This window comes from Echinops telfairi, unplaced genomic scaffold (assembly GCF_000313985.2).
Source record: "Echinops telfairi isolate 266 unplaced genomic scaffold, ASM31398v2 ScPeMD7_7473;HRSCAF=8511, whole genome shotgun sequence".
Taxonomy (NCBI): Eukaryota; Metazoa; Chordata; class Mammalia; order Afrosoricida; family Tenrecidae; genus Echinops; species Echinops telfairi.
The window spans coordinates 595,241-611,406 of NW_022111377.1; the positions used below are offsets into that span (position 1 = coordinate 595,241).

Below are 16,166 nucleotides of genomic sequence, written 5' to 3' on the forward strand. Positions count from 1 at the left end.
TTTTTTCTGAAAAGTTAAATGGAGTGATATGTACATGTAAGTTACGGTGCTCTGATGTTGAAATGGGTACAGCGCTGGTCTGTTAACAGAAAGCAAGGTGGTTGGACCTCCACAGCGGCTCCACACAAGATGAGGCAGTCAGCTTCCATCACGATGTAAGCCTCGGGACCTGCTCTGTGCTACAGGGTCGCTGTGCCTCAGAATGCACTCTTTGGCTGTGGGCTTGACTTGGAATTACATACAAAGGGGTACTCCCCAAAATCCCTTTTCTTTCTTTTTTTTTAAAAACCTTTTTTTTTCATAGCTATGTATTTAATTTTTTAAGACAAACAACCTTATCACCTTCAAAGTACTCTCCATGACACTTAATACATTTGTCAAATCTGTGATTCCATTCTTGGAAACATTTTTCAAACTCATCTCTTTTGAAGGCTGACAGCACCTCCCTTGTTTTCCCCTCACCTCTCTTACATCGTCAAATCACTGCCCTTTCATGTCCCTCTTCATTCAAGAAAACAAAAAGATGATGCATGGAGCAAGGTCAGGTGAGTCAGGTGTGTGGGGCAAGAGAGGCATGCTACTTTTTGCCAAAAACTGGTGCACTGAGATGGCTGCGGGGGCAGGTGCAATGTTGTGATGGCAAAATCAGTCCCCCATCTTCAACAAATCAAGTCTTTTCTGTTGCACACTGTTACACAATCTTCTCAGAACCTCTAAATAGAAGCTTGATTAACAGTCTGTCCTGGTGGAACCAACTGCAAATGCACTATCCCCCTCACATCACATCTGATTTTTGTGGGTGCCCTCTCGTATATGTTCATTTTTTAAAACCTTCTCCTTATACGTTATTTGAATATCAGAAAATAGCACAAGCAGAATAATTACTCTAGGGACACACACATAACTTAATTTCAGTCATATTTGTCTCTAAATTGTATCTGAAGAATTCGTTTTTTCAATATGAAAATACTACTTTTTTTCACCAAAATTGCATAGAAGATTCCCCAGAGTTGCATTTTATGGTAACTAAATATGATATTGTTGACATTTTGAATGAATTCTCTGCTGGTGACTATAATATTCTGAACTTGAAAAATACTCTCTCTGTAAGAAACAAACGCTAAGGCCAGAATAAATTGTGCTCAGTGGATCGGTTCTCGATTTAACAAATTCTTATCAAAGTATCTAAAAATTCCAGCCCCAATGGTTTATACTTTGAATAGAATTTTTAAAACGAAAAACAAGGAACGCGACGTCAGCCCTGTCCAGCTGTTTCCGACCCAAAGCATCTCCTCAGAGCACAGACTGCCTCATCAGGTGCCCTGGGCTGCAAATCTTTACAAAAGCAGGCTTCAGTCCCCTTCCCCCTTGAGGAAGCTGGTGGATCTGAACTGCCTACCTTTCTGCTGGCAGTTGAGCGCTTTGCCACCGGAGCTCCTTATGTTTTGTATTGGTTCTATCAATTTCCTATCTTCCTTCAACAAACACCTTCTAAAGGATAGGCCTTGTCAAATAAACTGTCTCTATTAATGATTGTTTGAGCGTCTCTCCAAATTAGAATGCTGCAAAATAATCAGGCCTGTCCCATAGTGGTGCAAACATAAGCATTATCCAATTAAAAACAGGCGCTCCCCCAGACGTCAAGATGGTTCTCAGACTGAGTAATTCTGAAGCACAATTAGAGGATTTTAAAACGAACTCAAACAGAACACCGTTGAACGCTCATCATTTAAATGATTAAGTTTGTTTTCTTCTTTTTGTAGGGAGGCATTTCAAGTTTCATTTTGAAGATTTGCAATTTGCCAAAAAACTTCAAAAGCTGACTTTCTGGCACTTGTGGAATGCTTTGATTCGAGATCTCCAACTGTTTTATGAACTAGTATGACCCAAGTGGGAAGGGCTTGTTTACCAAGAAAATGGATATCTTTTGAAGAGACGCAAATCCATGCACAAAGTCTCCCTTAACAGTGGCTCATCAGGTTCTCATAGGCAACTGATGGAGCAGGTGGTTTAGGACGGGAAATGAAGAGATAGAAGAAATCGAAAATGAAGAGAATGGATGAAGAATCTGACCCGAATCTCCTGAAAGGAGAGCGGCGGCGGCGCTGAAAGCTGGGCTGCAAACAGAGACCGTTGCATTTTCAGGAGCTCCAAGCCATCAGATTGGGTCGCTGCCCCTAACAGCACCCTGTCAGTTGCCCCAAGTCAGGAGCAGAAGACGCCAGGGTTGGGTGAATGATGAACTTCCAATGGGCATGGCTGGTGCAGGAGAAAATGAGGAAGGGTGCTGGTAAGCCAGCAATCACGGCAATCCTTGGAGGAGTTTGGCTAGAAAGGGAAGCCCAGCGAGGGACTCCCTAGATACACTAAGAATTTCATTGAAAAATGGCATGAAAGATAATAACCACTGTCACCCCTGGTCCTGAGAGGTTCATCTGTCCTAGATTCCCTGCGTTTCCAATTCCCATCTGTACCGCTGTGCATCATCTGGTCTAACCAGGTCTGCAAGGGGGAATTTATCACAGGGAGCTACATATAACCTCCTCTCTGGGGGACGGGCAGCAGAGGGGTGGGTAAAGGGAGACGCCGGGCAGTGTAATATAAGATACAATAATAATTTATAAATTATCAAGGGTGCATGGGGAGAGGGGAGGAGCAAGGGAGTTGGGGGAAGGAAAATGAGCTGATTCCGGGAACCCAAGAGGAAAGCGAATTTTGGGAATAATGAGGGCAACAAATGTATAGATAGATGTGCATTACACAATTGATCTATGTATTGTGATGAATTGTGTGAGCCCCAATAAATTGATTTTTAAAAAAAGATAATGAAATTTTCCACGCACTTATTGAAGGCTCCTCATAATGTCTGACTTACTCTTGTTATCGCAGAAGGCTTTCCAGTGCCACGAAAAGCAATAATAAAGCATATTAAGCAATAAGCCTAGCGAATGACAAACAGCAAGCAGAAACACTAAGCTTGCCTGTTTGTTCTCCACCAAGGTGTCTCAGAGGCCCCAAAGACTGAACCTTGATAGAGGACACCCTCACCCACTGAGCCCCCACAGACTGAACCTCTCACAGACTGCAGCCTTGCAGGCTCAGCCCCCCAAATGGAATCTCCGCAGGCTGAACCCCTCACGGATTGAACCCCAAAGACTGACTCCCCATAAACAGACCCCCAAAGACTGAATTCCCATAGACTGAACCCCTCCGACTGAACCTTCACAGAAGGCACCTCCACACTCCACACCTATAGACGGAGCCCCCACAGACTAAACCCCTCACAGGCCAGCCTTAAAGACTGAGCCCTTCATCTATCACCCCCCACCCCCCACAGTTCCACCCCGGCTCTTTGAATCGACTCCTCTCCCTGATCGACTCCTCTCCCTGATCGACTCCTCTCCCTGATCGACTCCTCTCCCTGAAGCACAGCCCTATCCGACCCCCAGTACAGTCCCGCAGGGGGCCTTGGCTCTGGGGCCAGCGCTCCCTGCACCAGCGGTGAGCAAAGCGATCACCGTGGCTTGTGTTCCCTCTGCTGTGCACGCGGACACGACCGCAGAGCTCAGACTGTGCCGTGTTTGCGTCCTCCCGCCAGCCCCCTCCCGCCCACCCAATTCTAAACATAAATCACAGGGCCCACTGGGCTCTAGATGAATGTCGGCTGTGAACAAAGATAAGACTCTGTTAATTTATATGTAAATATATTAAGGTGTCATATGAGACACATTTTTCTCTTTGTTATTATACTTGGCTACGTACAAAAGATTTTCTATTGGGAATACTAATTTGTGTTCTAATTAAAACTGTTGCTGGGAACACTGTATAAATTGCGAATACAATATCCACATGGAAGCTCACGCTGGCAACCCCCATACACAGAGAGCTGCTCAAACAGCCCCTGCACCAGCCAAGGGACTAGATAAACCATATTTTAATCTTGGAGGCTGCATACATTTTCATGTCTCCGCTAGTCAGAGATCACATTAATAGTCTTTGGACAATGTATATTTAATCATTCGTTCTTCAAGCTCAGCAGGTAACTAGTGGTACATGTCTTAATGCTATCATAAAATGAAAGAAATATTAGAAATACTATCAATATTTATATTTCACATTGAGTGAGCACTTGGCTGTGAATGCAAATGTCAGTCGTTCAAACCCACTAGCCTCTCCGTGGGAGAAAGAAGTGGCAGGAAACTTCTACTTTCATTTACTCTTGGAAACCCGGTCCTAAGGGGTCGCTATGAAGTGGAATTGATTGAATGGTACCAGATATGGTTTTGCATTTTGAACCACAATGCAAAAAAGGAAGAAAGAGAGAAATCACAGTATTGGTAAAAATAACCCATCCGTCTGCCTGCTAATTGGAAAATTAGCAAAGAAACCTGATAATTACTGTGAATGAGCTGAGGTTGCCCTGGTGATGTCACACGATACCATCTAGTAAACTTGTTTGTTTCACAAAGCACTACAACATACAAGGTATTTTCTAGTTAACTCTGCTTTGCAGAAGTCAGCAAACCATCATGGATCGGGTTTTCCCAGGAAAACGTGTTCATATTAAGTACTAGCTGAACATTTTGTTTCGTTTCCCCCTTAGAAAGCATGATCAGTGGCTAGTACCTATTACTGTGATAATGAGTCGGGTAATGAATCTTGGAAGAAGTGCAGCCAGAGTGCTCCTTAAACATGCTTTGGACACATTTTGAGGAGAGACCAGTCCCTGGGGAAGGACATCATACTTGGGTGGGGGGGCAGCCCCCAAAGAGGAAGGCCCTGAAGGAGATGGATGGGCACAGTGGCTGTACCCATGGGCTCCAGCACAGGACCATGGTGAGGATGCGCAGGGCTGGGCAGAGGGTTGCTATGGGTCAGGGCCGGCTCAATGGTGCTTCACAACAACAATGAATTGGTCTGACCCATAGCAATCCCATTCACGGTAACACAAACGCTGCCCGGACCTCCAGCACCCCGCGGCGAGGACCTCAGGCAGGTGTCACTCAGAAGGTTTCCACTGGTCGGTGTTCAGAATGCCAGAACTTTCTTCCTAGTCTGTCTTGGCCAGCAATCTCCACTAACACCCAGCAAGCCTCATGGCAGCAAGCAAGTCTCCCGCTGACTCCACACTGGCCCAAACTGAGCCAAGGTCTCCCTCATGGAAGGTGACACTTCCAGCTCTGCCCACTGAGGTCATTTATAGGAGGCAACAATATTACAGTGGTCAAGAGTGCAGACTGGACCACTCATTGGCTTGGGTTCAAACTCTGCTCGGGTCCTCCAGGTAACATTGGGAGAATAACAGATCTTGAATTTGTTAGAAGGATTAAATTGGTGTGATCATGTTAATGGGAGAAGTATATATTGATCTGAATTATTTGGGATTTATCTTCTGAAAAGAACAAGTAAGAAAAACATACAGGGTGATAAGAACACCCCCATATAACGTACTCATCACCCCCCAATAGGCCCATGCTGCCATTTTACACGGGGTCCTAGATTTGTAAGGAAATGGGACAATTCCAGATAAGAGTGTCATGCTCATCCTTCTCCCTAGTCCCATTTCCGCTCCCTCACCTCCCAGAGACAGTGATGCATATCCGTACACAGTGCACACTGCTTGTGAGTCTTCAAAACTTAGTCCTGTGCTATCATGTTCGACACAGTATCCCCCCTACTCTGCACAAAACACATACGACTTTCAAGATGCAAAATTAAATGCATGGAAGAAATATTGATTAATTACCTACCAGGTACACATACAGTTCTAGCAAAGAACAAAGTAGAGAGAGATGTTCTGATGGTGACTGTGATAGTTAGGGTTTATTGTGCCAACCTGGACAATGAACACATGTGGGATTAATTGAAGGGCGGAGAGATAAATGGCTTGGCCTTGCCTTTCTGGTCTCTTGTTCTCCCACTGTCGGACAAGGGTGTGGCTGCCTTAGCTAGTTCTCTGCCTCAGCTGGCAAGGCTCACTTTCTGTGAGACTTCCCTGAGGAGAAGCCACAGGGACCTACCCTGATGCAGCCCTGGGTGCTGGAGCACCTGTGTGGAGACCCCTGCCAGCACTGATACACTTACCCACTCACCAATCTGGCTTTCCTCCTGCAATTGGCATCATTACATGTGTTTTGTGAGATTGAGGAGGACTTTGTAGATCAGTGTCAGACATATGGGGTAATGTCGGACTTATGGGCTTGGACAGCACTGGATTGGGAGGCTTTCTTAATGTACGCTTACCCTTTAGATAAAACTCTCTCTTATAAAATATGAGTGTCTATGAATTTTGTTTCTCTAGTCTACCCAGACTAACTCAGTAACATTGTCATGGAGAAAGATAAAGAAGGGCAGGGCACAGGAAGTGTGTGTGTGTGTGTGTGTGTGTGTGTGTGTGTGTGTGTGTTGGGAGGTGATGGGGGGAGGGAGTGTTGCAGAAATCTGGGAAATATCTCAACAAAAAGCTGCGTCTGGCAAATATCCAAGTGAAAGGCAGCAGGAACAGCAGGTGCAAAGGCTCTGTGGTGGTCCAGGCTTGGCATACTTTAGGAAACACCACTAAGCCCCTGTGGCTACACTCAAAGAGCAAGGGAGGAGCAGGCGGGGAGCTCAGAGAGCCCAGGACGCCACCACAGGGACTGTGTCATTTACTCTGAGACTGGAAGTCAACGGGAACTTTTCAACAGAGGCATGACAAGGTCTGGCTAACATGCTCAGCACAGCAGGAAGGGAGTACAGATCTCATAGAGGATGGGGAGTATAGTTCATTTGCTACCCAAAAGGTTGGAGGTTCTAGTCCAAACAGAGGCACTCAGAACCAAGGCCTCGTCATCTACTTTCTAAAAGCAGCCACGAACCCCCCACAGAGTGCAGTTCTACGCTGACCCACACTGGCCACGTCGCAGTCAACCTCACAGCAGCCAGGCAGCCTGACGGCAGCATGGACGAGGGTGGCAGGTGTAGCAAGGGGCGGAGGAGAGGTAGGTAGAGTCTCTACATATTTTGAAGTCCCTGGGCACAGGATTTGCCAGTGGAGAGGTTTGTCAGGTAAATGACAAGAAGATGAGTCAGGGTGGCTCCCAGATTTCAGCCTGAGCAACATCAAGATTGAGGCCACCATTTGCTGCGAGGAGACAGACAGAAGGACAAGCAGATTTTGTGGCAAATTTGGGAGTTAATTTTGGATCTGATAAGTTTGCAAGGACGATTACACAGCCAAGCGGAGCTGGTGGGCAGACAGTTCAACATGCAAGCCTGGCGTTCACATTGGGTCCAAGGGAGAGGTACAGACTGACCATATGGCTGGTAATTTTGGAATTACCCACATAAGTCTCATGAAAAGGATGCCATAATTTAATACTGAATATGATACTTTCTTTTTAAAATACCTATTTCTAACGAATCCTTTAAATAGAACCAACCTAAATTTTATTTTACTGCCTTAAGTTGTGCGAGATAGAAAAGTGGAAGTACTTGAGATGGCATTCTTTTTCACCTCCATAAGCAGTCACAAAAGAGACTACTTCATGTGACCTATAACATAGCTATCCAAACAGCACGCGATGTGGCGCAAAAAATGCATTCTGAAATGAGATCATATTTGTCCAAAAACCAAAGTAAAAATTTAAATATTAACACTCTAGTCTCTTGTGCTACAGTCTCAGCAGAACAAATAACCCTCCATCCTTAGAGTTGAAATAGCAATTACATAAGTAACACAATTAAGGGGCATGAGCACCATCTATTATATCTGAGCTTCAGTTACCAAGATGATGATGTTTCCTAGGAAACCAAGAAGCTCTAAGGCACAAATATTGTGAAGTATAGTTCCCAAAATATTACGTTCTAGATCGCTCCCAGTTAGTTGGGAGTCAAGTTTCTAAACCCTTAGAAAATGAAGTGGAAAAAAGCTTATCACTGGCTCAGATTGGAAAAATGTGTTTTCGTCAGCAAAACTGAAAAAGAATCCCCACGGAATACTTTCCCAGAGTTACATACATCCAGGATTTGTGTTTTGGGCATTAATCTGCTTCCACGAAGATCAGAGTCTAGTAAAACCGGTGAGACAATGTCACTCTCACACCAGGTCACTGCGACTTGAGACAGACGTGACCCTGGACAGCAGCGAACCCTAACCACGAGGTCCTTACAATTTTCTGTTCTCTTTTTTTGAGGAAAGTCAAGAATAAATGAGAGACTAAATTTGAATTCTCAGAATAGCTTATGTATACAAGGCTCTAAAGAAATCCTGTTAAGGCATCAAAACACATTTAATAGAACCAAATGAGCAAGTTTTGACAGAAGTCCTTTGGGAAACGACTAGAATGGATAGGGAATTACAGATCATGTGGTTGTTTATATAGAAACTTCTAAGAAATATACACACACACATCCACTAGAACTAAACAACGAATACAGTGAGATTCAAAAACACTATATGTATAAATATATAAAGTATATATATAATACTATATACTAGCAGCAAGCAACTGAGGGAAATGAAATGAAAAATCATATTTATTTACAACAGGATAAACATTAAATATTTAAGGATAAACTGAATGCAAGATGTAGAAGACCTATATATTACACTGTAAAACTTGTCTAAGAGATATTTAAGAATGCCTAAATAAGTGAGAAAGGAGGCCTGGTGGCACTGTGAGTTAGGCATCAGACAGCTAACTGTAAGGTCTAAGGTTCAAATCCACCAGCTGCTCCGAGGAAGAAAGATGAAACTCTCAGCTTCTGACAAGATTTAGTGTAGGACACCCTGCACGGGGTCACTCAATATGCTGTAATTGAGTTCATGGCAGACCTTAGCCATACTGAGGGAGTGAAAGATTCAATTTTATTAATTCATCCAGGACTCTCAAATTGATAGATGAGATACAATCTACCCCCCAAAATTCCCATAAGAACTTGGTGGGGGGGAGGGAATTGATGAGCTGATTCTAAAGGTTCTATGAAAATGCAAACAACCTAGAATGAAAACCAGACCAGGCCCTGCCATGAGCTGGGCTCGGCTCACAGCGACCCATCACACGGAATCTAGCTGCACCACACGGTTTCCCAGGCTGGAATCGCTTGGGAGGCAGATTGCCACATTTTTCTCCTGTGGAGCAAACAGTAGGTTCAAGCCACTGGTTTTCAGTTCGCGGCTGAGTGCTTTAACTACAGGGCCACCAAGGGCTCTTCAACCTAGAGTAACCAAAACAATTTTAAGGAAAGAACAACCAAGCAAGAAGGCTTATACCACCTGATTTTAAGACGTGAAATAAAGCTAGAGTAAAGAAGACTGAGAAACTGACAAGAGGATGGAGAAGGTAAGTGTGATGGAACCGGATAGAGCGCCCAGAAGTTAGCCAAAGCATCTACAAAGCCCTGTGGCATAGTGGTTATGAGTTGGTCTACTAACTACAAGGTCATCAGTTTGAAACCACCAGCAGCTCCTCAGGAGAAAGGTGAGGCTTTCTGCTCCCATAGAGGCCATGAAACCTCTAAGGGCAGGTACACTCTGTCCTAGATGGTTGCTGTGAGTCAGAATCAACTCAATGACAGTGAGAGGTTTTTTTTTACAAATGTGTCAAAGCAATTCAACAGAACAAGAAAATTCATTTCAACAAATGGTGCTAAATGCTGGCTATTCTTAAGGGATGGAGGCTCGGGTGGGAGTGAATGGTAACCGCCCAACATGTATAAAAAACTACTTGAAATGGATTATAGGCCCAAGTAAAACAATAAAACCTCTACGGCAAGAGAATGTTTGCACACTTGGAGTTGACACACCTTTCTCCAACCTGACACAACAAACAGAAGCTATAACAGAAACAAATTGATGTGATGAACTTCATGAAAACTTATCCATCAAAAAGTGCCATTAAGAAATAGGCAATGTTTTCTTTAAATATGAGACTCCAAACCCACTGTTCTCTAGCTGATTCCAACTCACAGCGAGTCTAAAGGTTAGTTCCTGGAGAAAGGCATCATGCTTGCTAAGGTAGAGGGTTGGTGATAAGGACGAAGACCCTCAACGAGATGGATTGACACAGTGGGCCCAAGCAGAACCCTGGTGAAGGTACCGTACAGTCGGGCAGCGTTCTGATCTGCTGTACTGAGGGGTACTATGAGTTGGTATCAACTCAGGGACACCTCTCAACGACACCAAGCCCCCAAAACTCAAATGAGAGAAGAAGAAGGCATAAACGGGACTATATAAACATTTTAAATGCTCATACCCTATCCTAATCAATACAGTGAAAAAACAACCCAAGGATGGAAGGAAAGATTTGCAAATGATATGTCTAATAAGGGAAGTATTGAGGATGTATATTGTATATATGTAATATGTATATTGTATATACATATATATATGAACTTTTAAAAGTTCATGAAAACACTTCTTTATATTTAATTCCATTTTTCTACAAACACTTTGAAGCCTCCTCACTTAGCAAAGCAACAACAAGCAAATCAAAAGCTAATAAAAAAAAACAATTGATCCCATTGATTAAGGGGCAAAAGATTTGTTGGAATAGCTATTTCTCCAAAGATATCCAAATGGTCAAAAATGTATATGAGAAGTTACTAAAGGTCACTAGTTATTCCACTAAACCCATTCTACTAAACTCGTAGCGACCCTACATAAGGTTTCTAAGGCTTAAAATTTTTACAGAAAGATAGCCTCATCTTACCCACTCAGAGCTGCTGGTTGGGTTCGAAGACCTGACCTTGCAGTTAGCAGTCCAACATGTAACTCACTCTACCACCAGGGCTCCTGAGGGAAATGCCAATCAAATCCATAATGAAATACACATACTAGGATGGCTATAATCAAAAAGAAAGACAGTACCAAGTATGGGAAAGGATGTGAAGAAATCGGAGCGCTGGTCCATTGCTGGTGAGATTTTTAATGGGTGCCAGGAACTTTGGAAATTCATTTGGAAGTTTCTCAAATGTCAAACACAGAGTTACCATACACATACCCTAGCTATCTGCCCCAAGAACATGAAAGCATATTTTCACATAAAATCTTCTCCATGAATGTTCATACCAGCATTATTAATTGACAAAGGGTAGAAATAACTCAAATGTCCACCAGCTGATAAATGGATAAAATGTGGTATATCTATATATTTTTTTCAGCCATCAGAAGGAATAAAGTGTTGACACGTGATCCCACTTGGAAAACATGCTAAGTGAAAGAACCCAGGTATGACTCCCACCCCACCCACATATTGTACGACTCCGTTTTTATGACGTTTCAGAAAGTACAGAATAATCTCTAGTGGGCACAAAGTAGTGGGCGGCTCCATGGGGCAGGAGCAGGAAGAAGGGGACCCACGGGCCCAGGAGTCACTACTGCGGTGGGGCTGGGGCTGAAAACTCTCTCCTCTGGATGCTGGCAGTGCCTCCTGGACACGTATTCATCCAGGAATTTAGTTGAAATAGATGCGGTTAATGATATCTAAATCACACTTCCAAAAAGTTGAGGCTTTTTGTTGTTTGCTTTTGCTTTTTGGAGGAATAAGAACCAATGAAAAAAAGAATAGCAGTTAACAATTCATAACAAGCATATCACACGTGCACCAGTTTGTGTAACGCGCTTATAAACAGCTTAGCGGTGCACAACAAAACCAAAAAATGTAACCCACTGCCATTTAATGGATTTCAACTCATGCCCACCTTAGAAAGGGCTTCCAATACTTTGGATTCAAGTATCAGGGGCTTGCTTGCATTGCCAAATTAAAACTCCCACATTTAAATATACTGCATTTGGGGTGGGGGGTCCCTAGTCACCAAAGCGACATTTCTTCCTGTGGGCAGACAATCTTTGGTGAGAAAGGGATGAATTGGCTTCTTGAAGTGTAAACTCACTGCTACTGAGTTAATTATGATTCCTGGTGGCCCTGTAGAACAGGGCAGCGTTGTCTCCGTGGATTTCTGAGACTGCTACTCTTCATGGGAGTAGAAAGTCTTTTTTTTCTCCTGTGGAGCAGCTGGTGGTTTCAAACTGCTGACCTTGAAGTTAGCAGCCCAATGCATAAGCACTACACCACCAGAACGCTTTCTTTAAGAGCAGAATGGATTACCGGGCGGGGGAGGGAGGGATGATACCAAGGGCTCAATAGAAAGTAAATGTTTCTAAAATAATGATGGCAACATATGTACAAATATGCTTGATACAATTAATGTATGGATTGTTATAAAAGTTGTAAGAGCCCCCAATAAAATGATCTTTTAATAAAATAAAATTGAAAATCACATAAGCATTCAAGGCATGCTCAGATTTGGGGGCACCCAATGTTCTTCAGAAAGAACTGGTAATGTGAAAAACTGTAAAACAAAGAGAAGAGTGAACTTGCACCTCGGGAGTTATGGGGGCAATGGTGGTTGAGAGGTAGAATTCTCGATTTACCTGGGAAACGGGGATTCCATCCCTGGCACCCCCATCCCAATGCACCTCAGGTCCAGCCCCCAGCGTCTTTCAGTGGAGGCTAGCACCTTGCTAGCATGCTGAACAGATTTCAGCCACGCTTCCAGACTAAGACGTCCTAGGGAAAAAGGCCCAGTGGTCTATGTCCAAAATCACAGTGGACCGGGCACTCAATGATCCCTCCTACTGAGAGCACCATGGCTGACCACCCAAATTGGGAATGCTGCTGGTCACCACTGGACCTGTCCCTTGCCCTCTAGAAGGAGGGCTGAGAAAAATAGCATATGTGCTACCAGTCTGGACACTTAAACACATTTACACAAATGCTTGGCACAAATTCCTATTGGCAATCTAGGAATGAGAATGAAGGGGTAAATAAATGCGCGGAGGAATGCAGCCCAACATGGTCCAAGTCCGTGTGCTGCTTAAACACTGGTCCAGAAAACATGAACGAGAGATAGCCTATCAGTTCTTCTGAAAAGTTCTAGTGGCAGAGAGTCTGAAAGTCATGAATCATGAAAAGTAAGTATACAGTCTGATCTTAAGCAAACAGAGCACTTCTTTAATCATAAAGCTCAAAAATATAAAAGAAGGAGAGAGACTATGATATTCCACTCAAAATGATCAAGCAGACCAGGTGGGACCCCCAAGACTAAGGCCCTGACTCTTCAGATCTGGAACTGAACTTATCACCCCCTGTATTAGAACAACTGACCCTTTCTTTCCAATCAGAAGGGCAGCATGCTTGCAATGACCACGTTCAGCGGGTGAGGCAGGAACAGCACACACAGTGGGGAAGCCGGTGAGAGAAGGTTCGTGGCAATGGGTGAGGTGAACCCGAACATATTGGAACTGATGAGTATAAAACTATCATCTGCCCTGTAAACCTTCATCCAATTCACAATCAAACGTTTTTTAAAAATATGATGTTCGACATCCAACACTCACTGTCACTTGATGCTGACTCACAGGGACCCTACAAGGCCAGGTTGCACTGCCCCTGTGAGGTTCTCAGACTGCAACTCTTTTCGGGAGTACAAAACCCTGTTTTGTACTGCATATGATGTTACAGGATTTATTCATTTGCTCCCGTGATAGTAAAAGCCTAACAGGCTAGCACCACTTCCTTCACTGGCATCTAATAAGCTTAGTCCTGGGAGACTCCTAGGAATTTTATGGCACTTGTGTGAGGGGGACAGCTAATTTCACTTTAAGTTTAAAAAGCACATGTTCAAGTTTCTACCGGAACACTCAGCAACCTGACCCCTTCCCTAGGCGGCACTCTCCTGTGCCACTGGGATGCAGCGATTGCCTTATGCGGTGGAAATGCCAGGGTCTGACTCCAGGGAGACGTCACAGGTCTCACATGAATTCCCAAGTAAGTCACCAAAGAGTTCATCTGTCAGAGGAAGAGAAGATGGGAAGGCACGGGCACCCAGCTACAATCTGCTCTCTGTCCCCTGCTCCCAGCACCTCTGGAAAGAAAGCGGGAGGCGGGGGTCCTCCCCGAGAGCAGTCTATCTCACAGTATATCCCACTGAAGCGTTGCCAGAAGCAGTGTTTGGGCCTCCACATTAAAAAGCAACATAGCCATCCTGAGCACCAGCAGCCTGCAATCGCAGCATCGTCTGCCACTGGCAGGCTCTGAATCTTGCCTAGCCCAAAGGCTGCAAACTGACCCACGAGAGGCCGGTACACCACCCAGTGCCTTAGGTAGATCCACCCTTCTCCTGTGTCCCGCAGTTCTCAGGACGCCGTAGAGTCTGACCTGGCTCACTACGTGAAATCATTGAACTCAATGGCTCTTTTATTTAGGCATTTGGGTTTGCAACCCTTGGTCTGTCTTCATCAATAAAACAAGGTACTCACAGCTGCATGACCAAGTATAGGTGATTTGGACTTTCATAAATATCTTCCAGGGCAACGATGTTTTCATGCTTAATCCTGAAAGAATAGGGGGAGAAACACACACACAATAGTAAGTTCAATTAGACATGGAAGCTTTTAACAACAGGCATCCTGACACAGAAGTGGCACATGTCAGGAGAAAAGTTTCACACCACACTCAAGGTCCTTCACGATCTTGTCCTCTGACTGCCTCCAAGCCCCCTGTGCAACAAACCCCCCTCTCCTCCTCCCTCCTCCCTTTTATTCTCAGTGCTAGCTACTGTGTGATTTAGCAACACTAGATGCATGAGTGGACACTGAATGTGGAAGACCGAAGAAGACGAATTGGTGCATTTGAAGGCATAGTGGACAGTTAAAAGTGCTCCCCAGAGGCAAGGATGGAGGAATTTCATCTCGTGTACTTTGGATAAGCTGTCGGGAGAGACCAGTCCCTGGAGAAGGACATCATGTTTGGGAAAGTGGAGGAGCCGTGAAAAAGAGGAAGGCCCTCTTGGAGATGGATGGATACAGTGGCTGCAACAATGGGTTCAAACAGAGAAACCACTGTGAGGATGGTCCAGGACAGGGCAGTGTTGCATTCTGTTTCGCATAAGGTCGTTATGGGGTGTAGCCCACTCGGAGGCACCTAACGGATGAACAATTGTTACTGGCATCTCCTGGAAGAAGAAATGTAAACTCTCAGGCCTCCCCCTCCCCGCCCCCCATCATACAGTCAGAATTCCTTTGGGTAGGGCCCAGGCACCTGTGTTTTAACAAGATTCCCAGATGAACCGTGCACAAGCTAACGCTTGAGAAATGATGTGTCAGACGAGAGCCTCTCAAACTTCAGTGTACAAACACATCTTATCACAATGCAGATTCTGCCTCACTGGGTCCCAGGCAGGGCCAGAGTCCACAGCCCCATCCCACCCCGTCCCCTACCCCCAGGAGATGCTGCTGCTGCTGGTCTGTGGTCCACACTTTGAGGGGGCAGCATGACTTTAGCCTTAGGAACTACCCATTGAGAGCCGTTTCTGCTCAGAACTGAAGGCTCCGTGTTGACGTGGAGCATCTGAGCAAGGAACCGTTTCATTACTCAAGGAGCTAAAGCTCTTACCGCAGGCCTGTCATTGAAGAGCCTGGTGAACCAGTCAAAAGCCAGCATTTAATGTACAGAGTCCTCAGAACCTCCTGAAGGCCGGGACTACGGTTCATTCATTTTGCTTCCTCTCGTGACTAACACAAATCTGCTTAATAAATGTTTTGCTGAGTGAATGATATGTAAAGGTTGTTGTCACTGAACAGCAAGAAACAATACTGCTCTGCAGAACAGGAGGCCATTTTCCTAAGAGTAATCTCTTCCCCTCAAAATGAGGTTCACAAGGTGGAAGGAACACACAATCCTGCCTTCCTTTTGAGCCCTGGTGAGGCAGGGGGTAAGCACGAGGCTATAACTGCAAGGTTGGTGGTTCAAACCCACCAGCTGCTCTGCATGAATCAGCTGTGGCTTTCTGCTCTTGTAAAGAGCCACAGCTTTGGAAACCCACAGGGCCAGATCTACTCTGTCCTGAGGGTCACTGTCAGTCAGAATGAACTCAATGTCACTGGAATTTTGTTTTGTTGAACAAAAGTTTGAAGAATAAAACAACCAGGAGTGGCATTCTTTTGTTATATTACTTTGGTTTTTCTAGTTCTTAATCATTACTACAATTGTTTGATAGGAACTAAAAATATGGAAATTGTACTAAACTCACATCTCACTTGGTTACAATGCAGAATCTAAACCAGTTGCCCTGGAGTCCATTTTGAAACATGGCAACTTCGTGTCTGTCAGTAAACTGTCTTC

At 44.5% G+C, this 16,166-nt stretch overlaps 1 protein-coding gene across 1 annotated transcript in view; it reads right to left on the minus strand.

Moving 5' to 3' along the window:
- CAMK1D (calcium/calmodulin dependent protein kinase ID) overlaps positions 1-14,371 on the minus strand; it is a 171,081-nt gene extending 156,710 nt beyond the window's left edge. Inside the window, exon 1 of the mRNA XM_004712636.2 lies at positions 14,303-14,371. Coding sequence (XP_004712693.2) covers positions 14,303-14,310 — 8 coding nt within the window. The 5' untranslated portion in view covers positions 14,311-14,371. The remainder of the gene's footprint in view (positions 1-14,302) is intronic.
- Between the last annotated feature and the right edge of the window lie 1,795 nt (positions 14,372-16,166).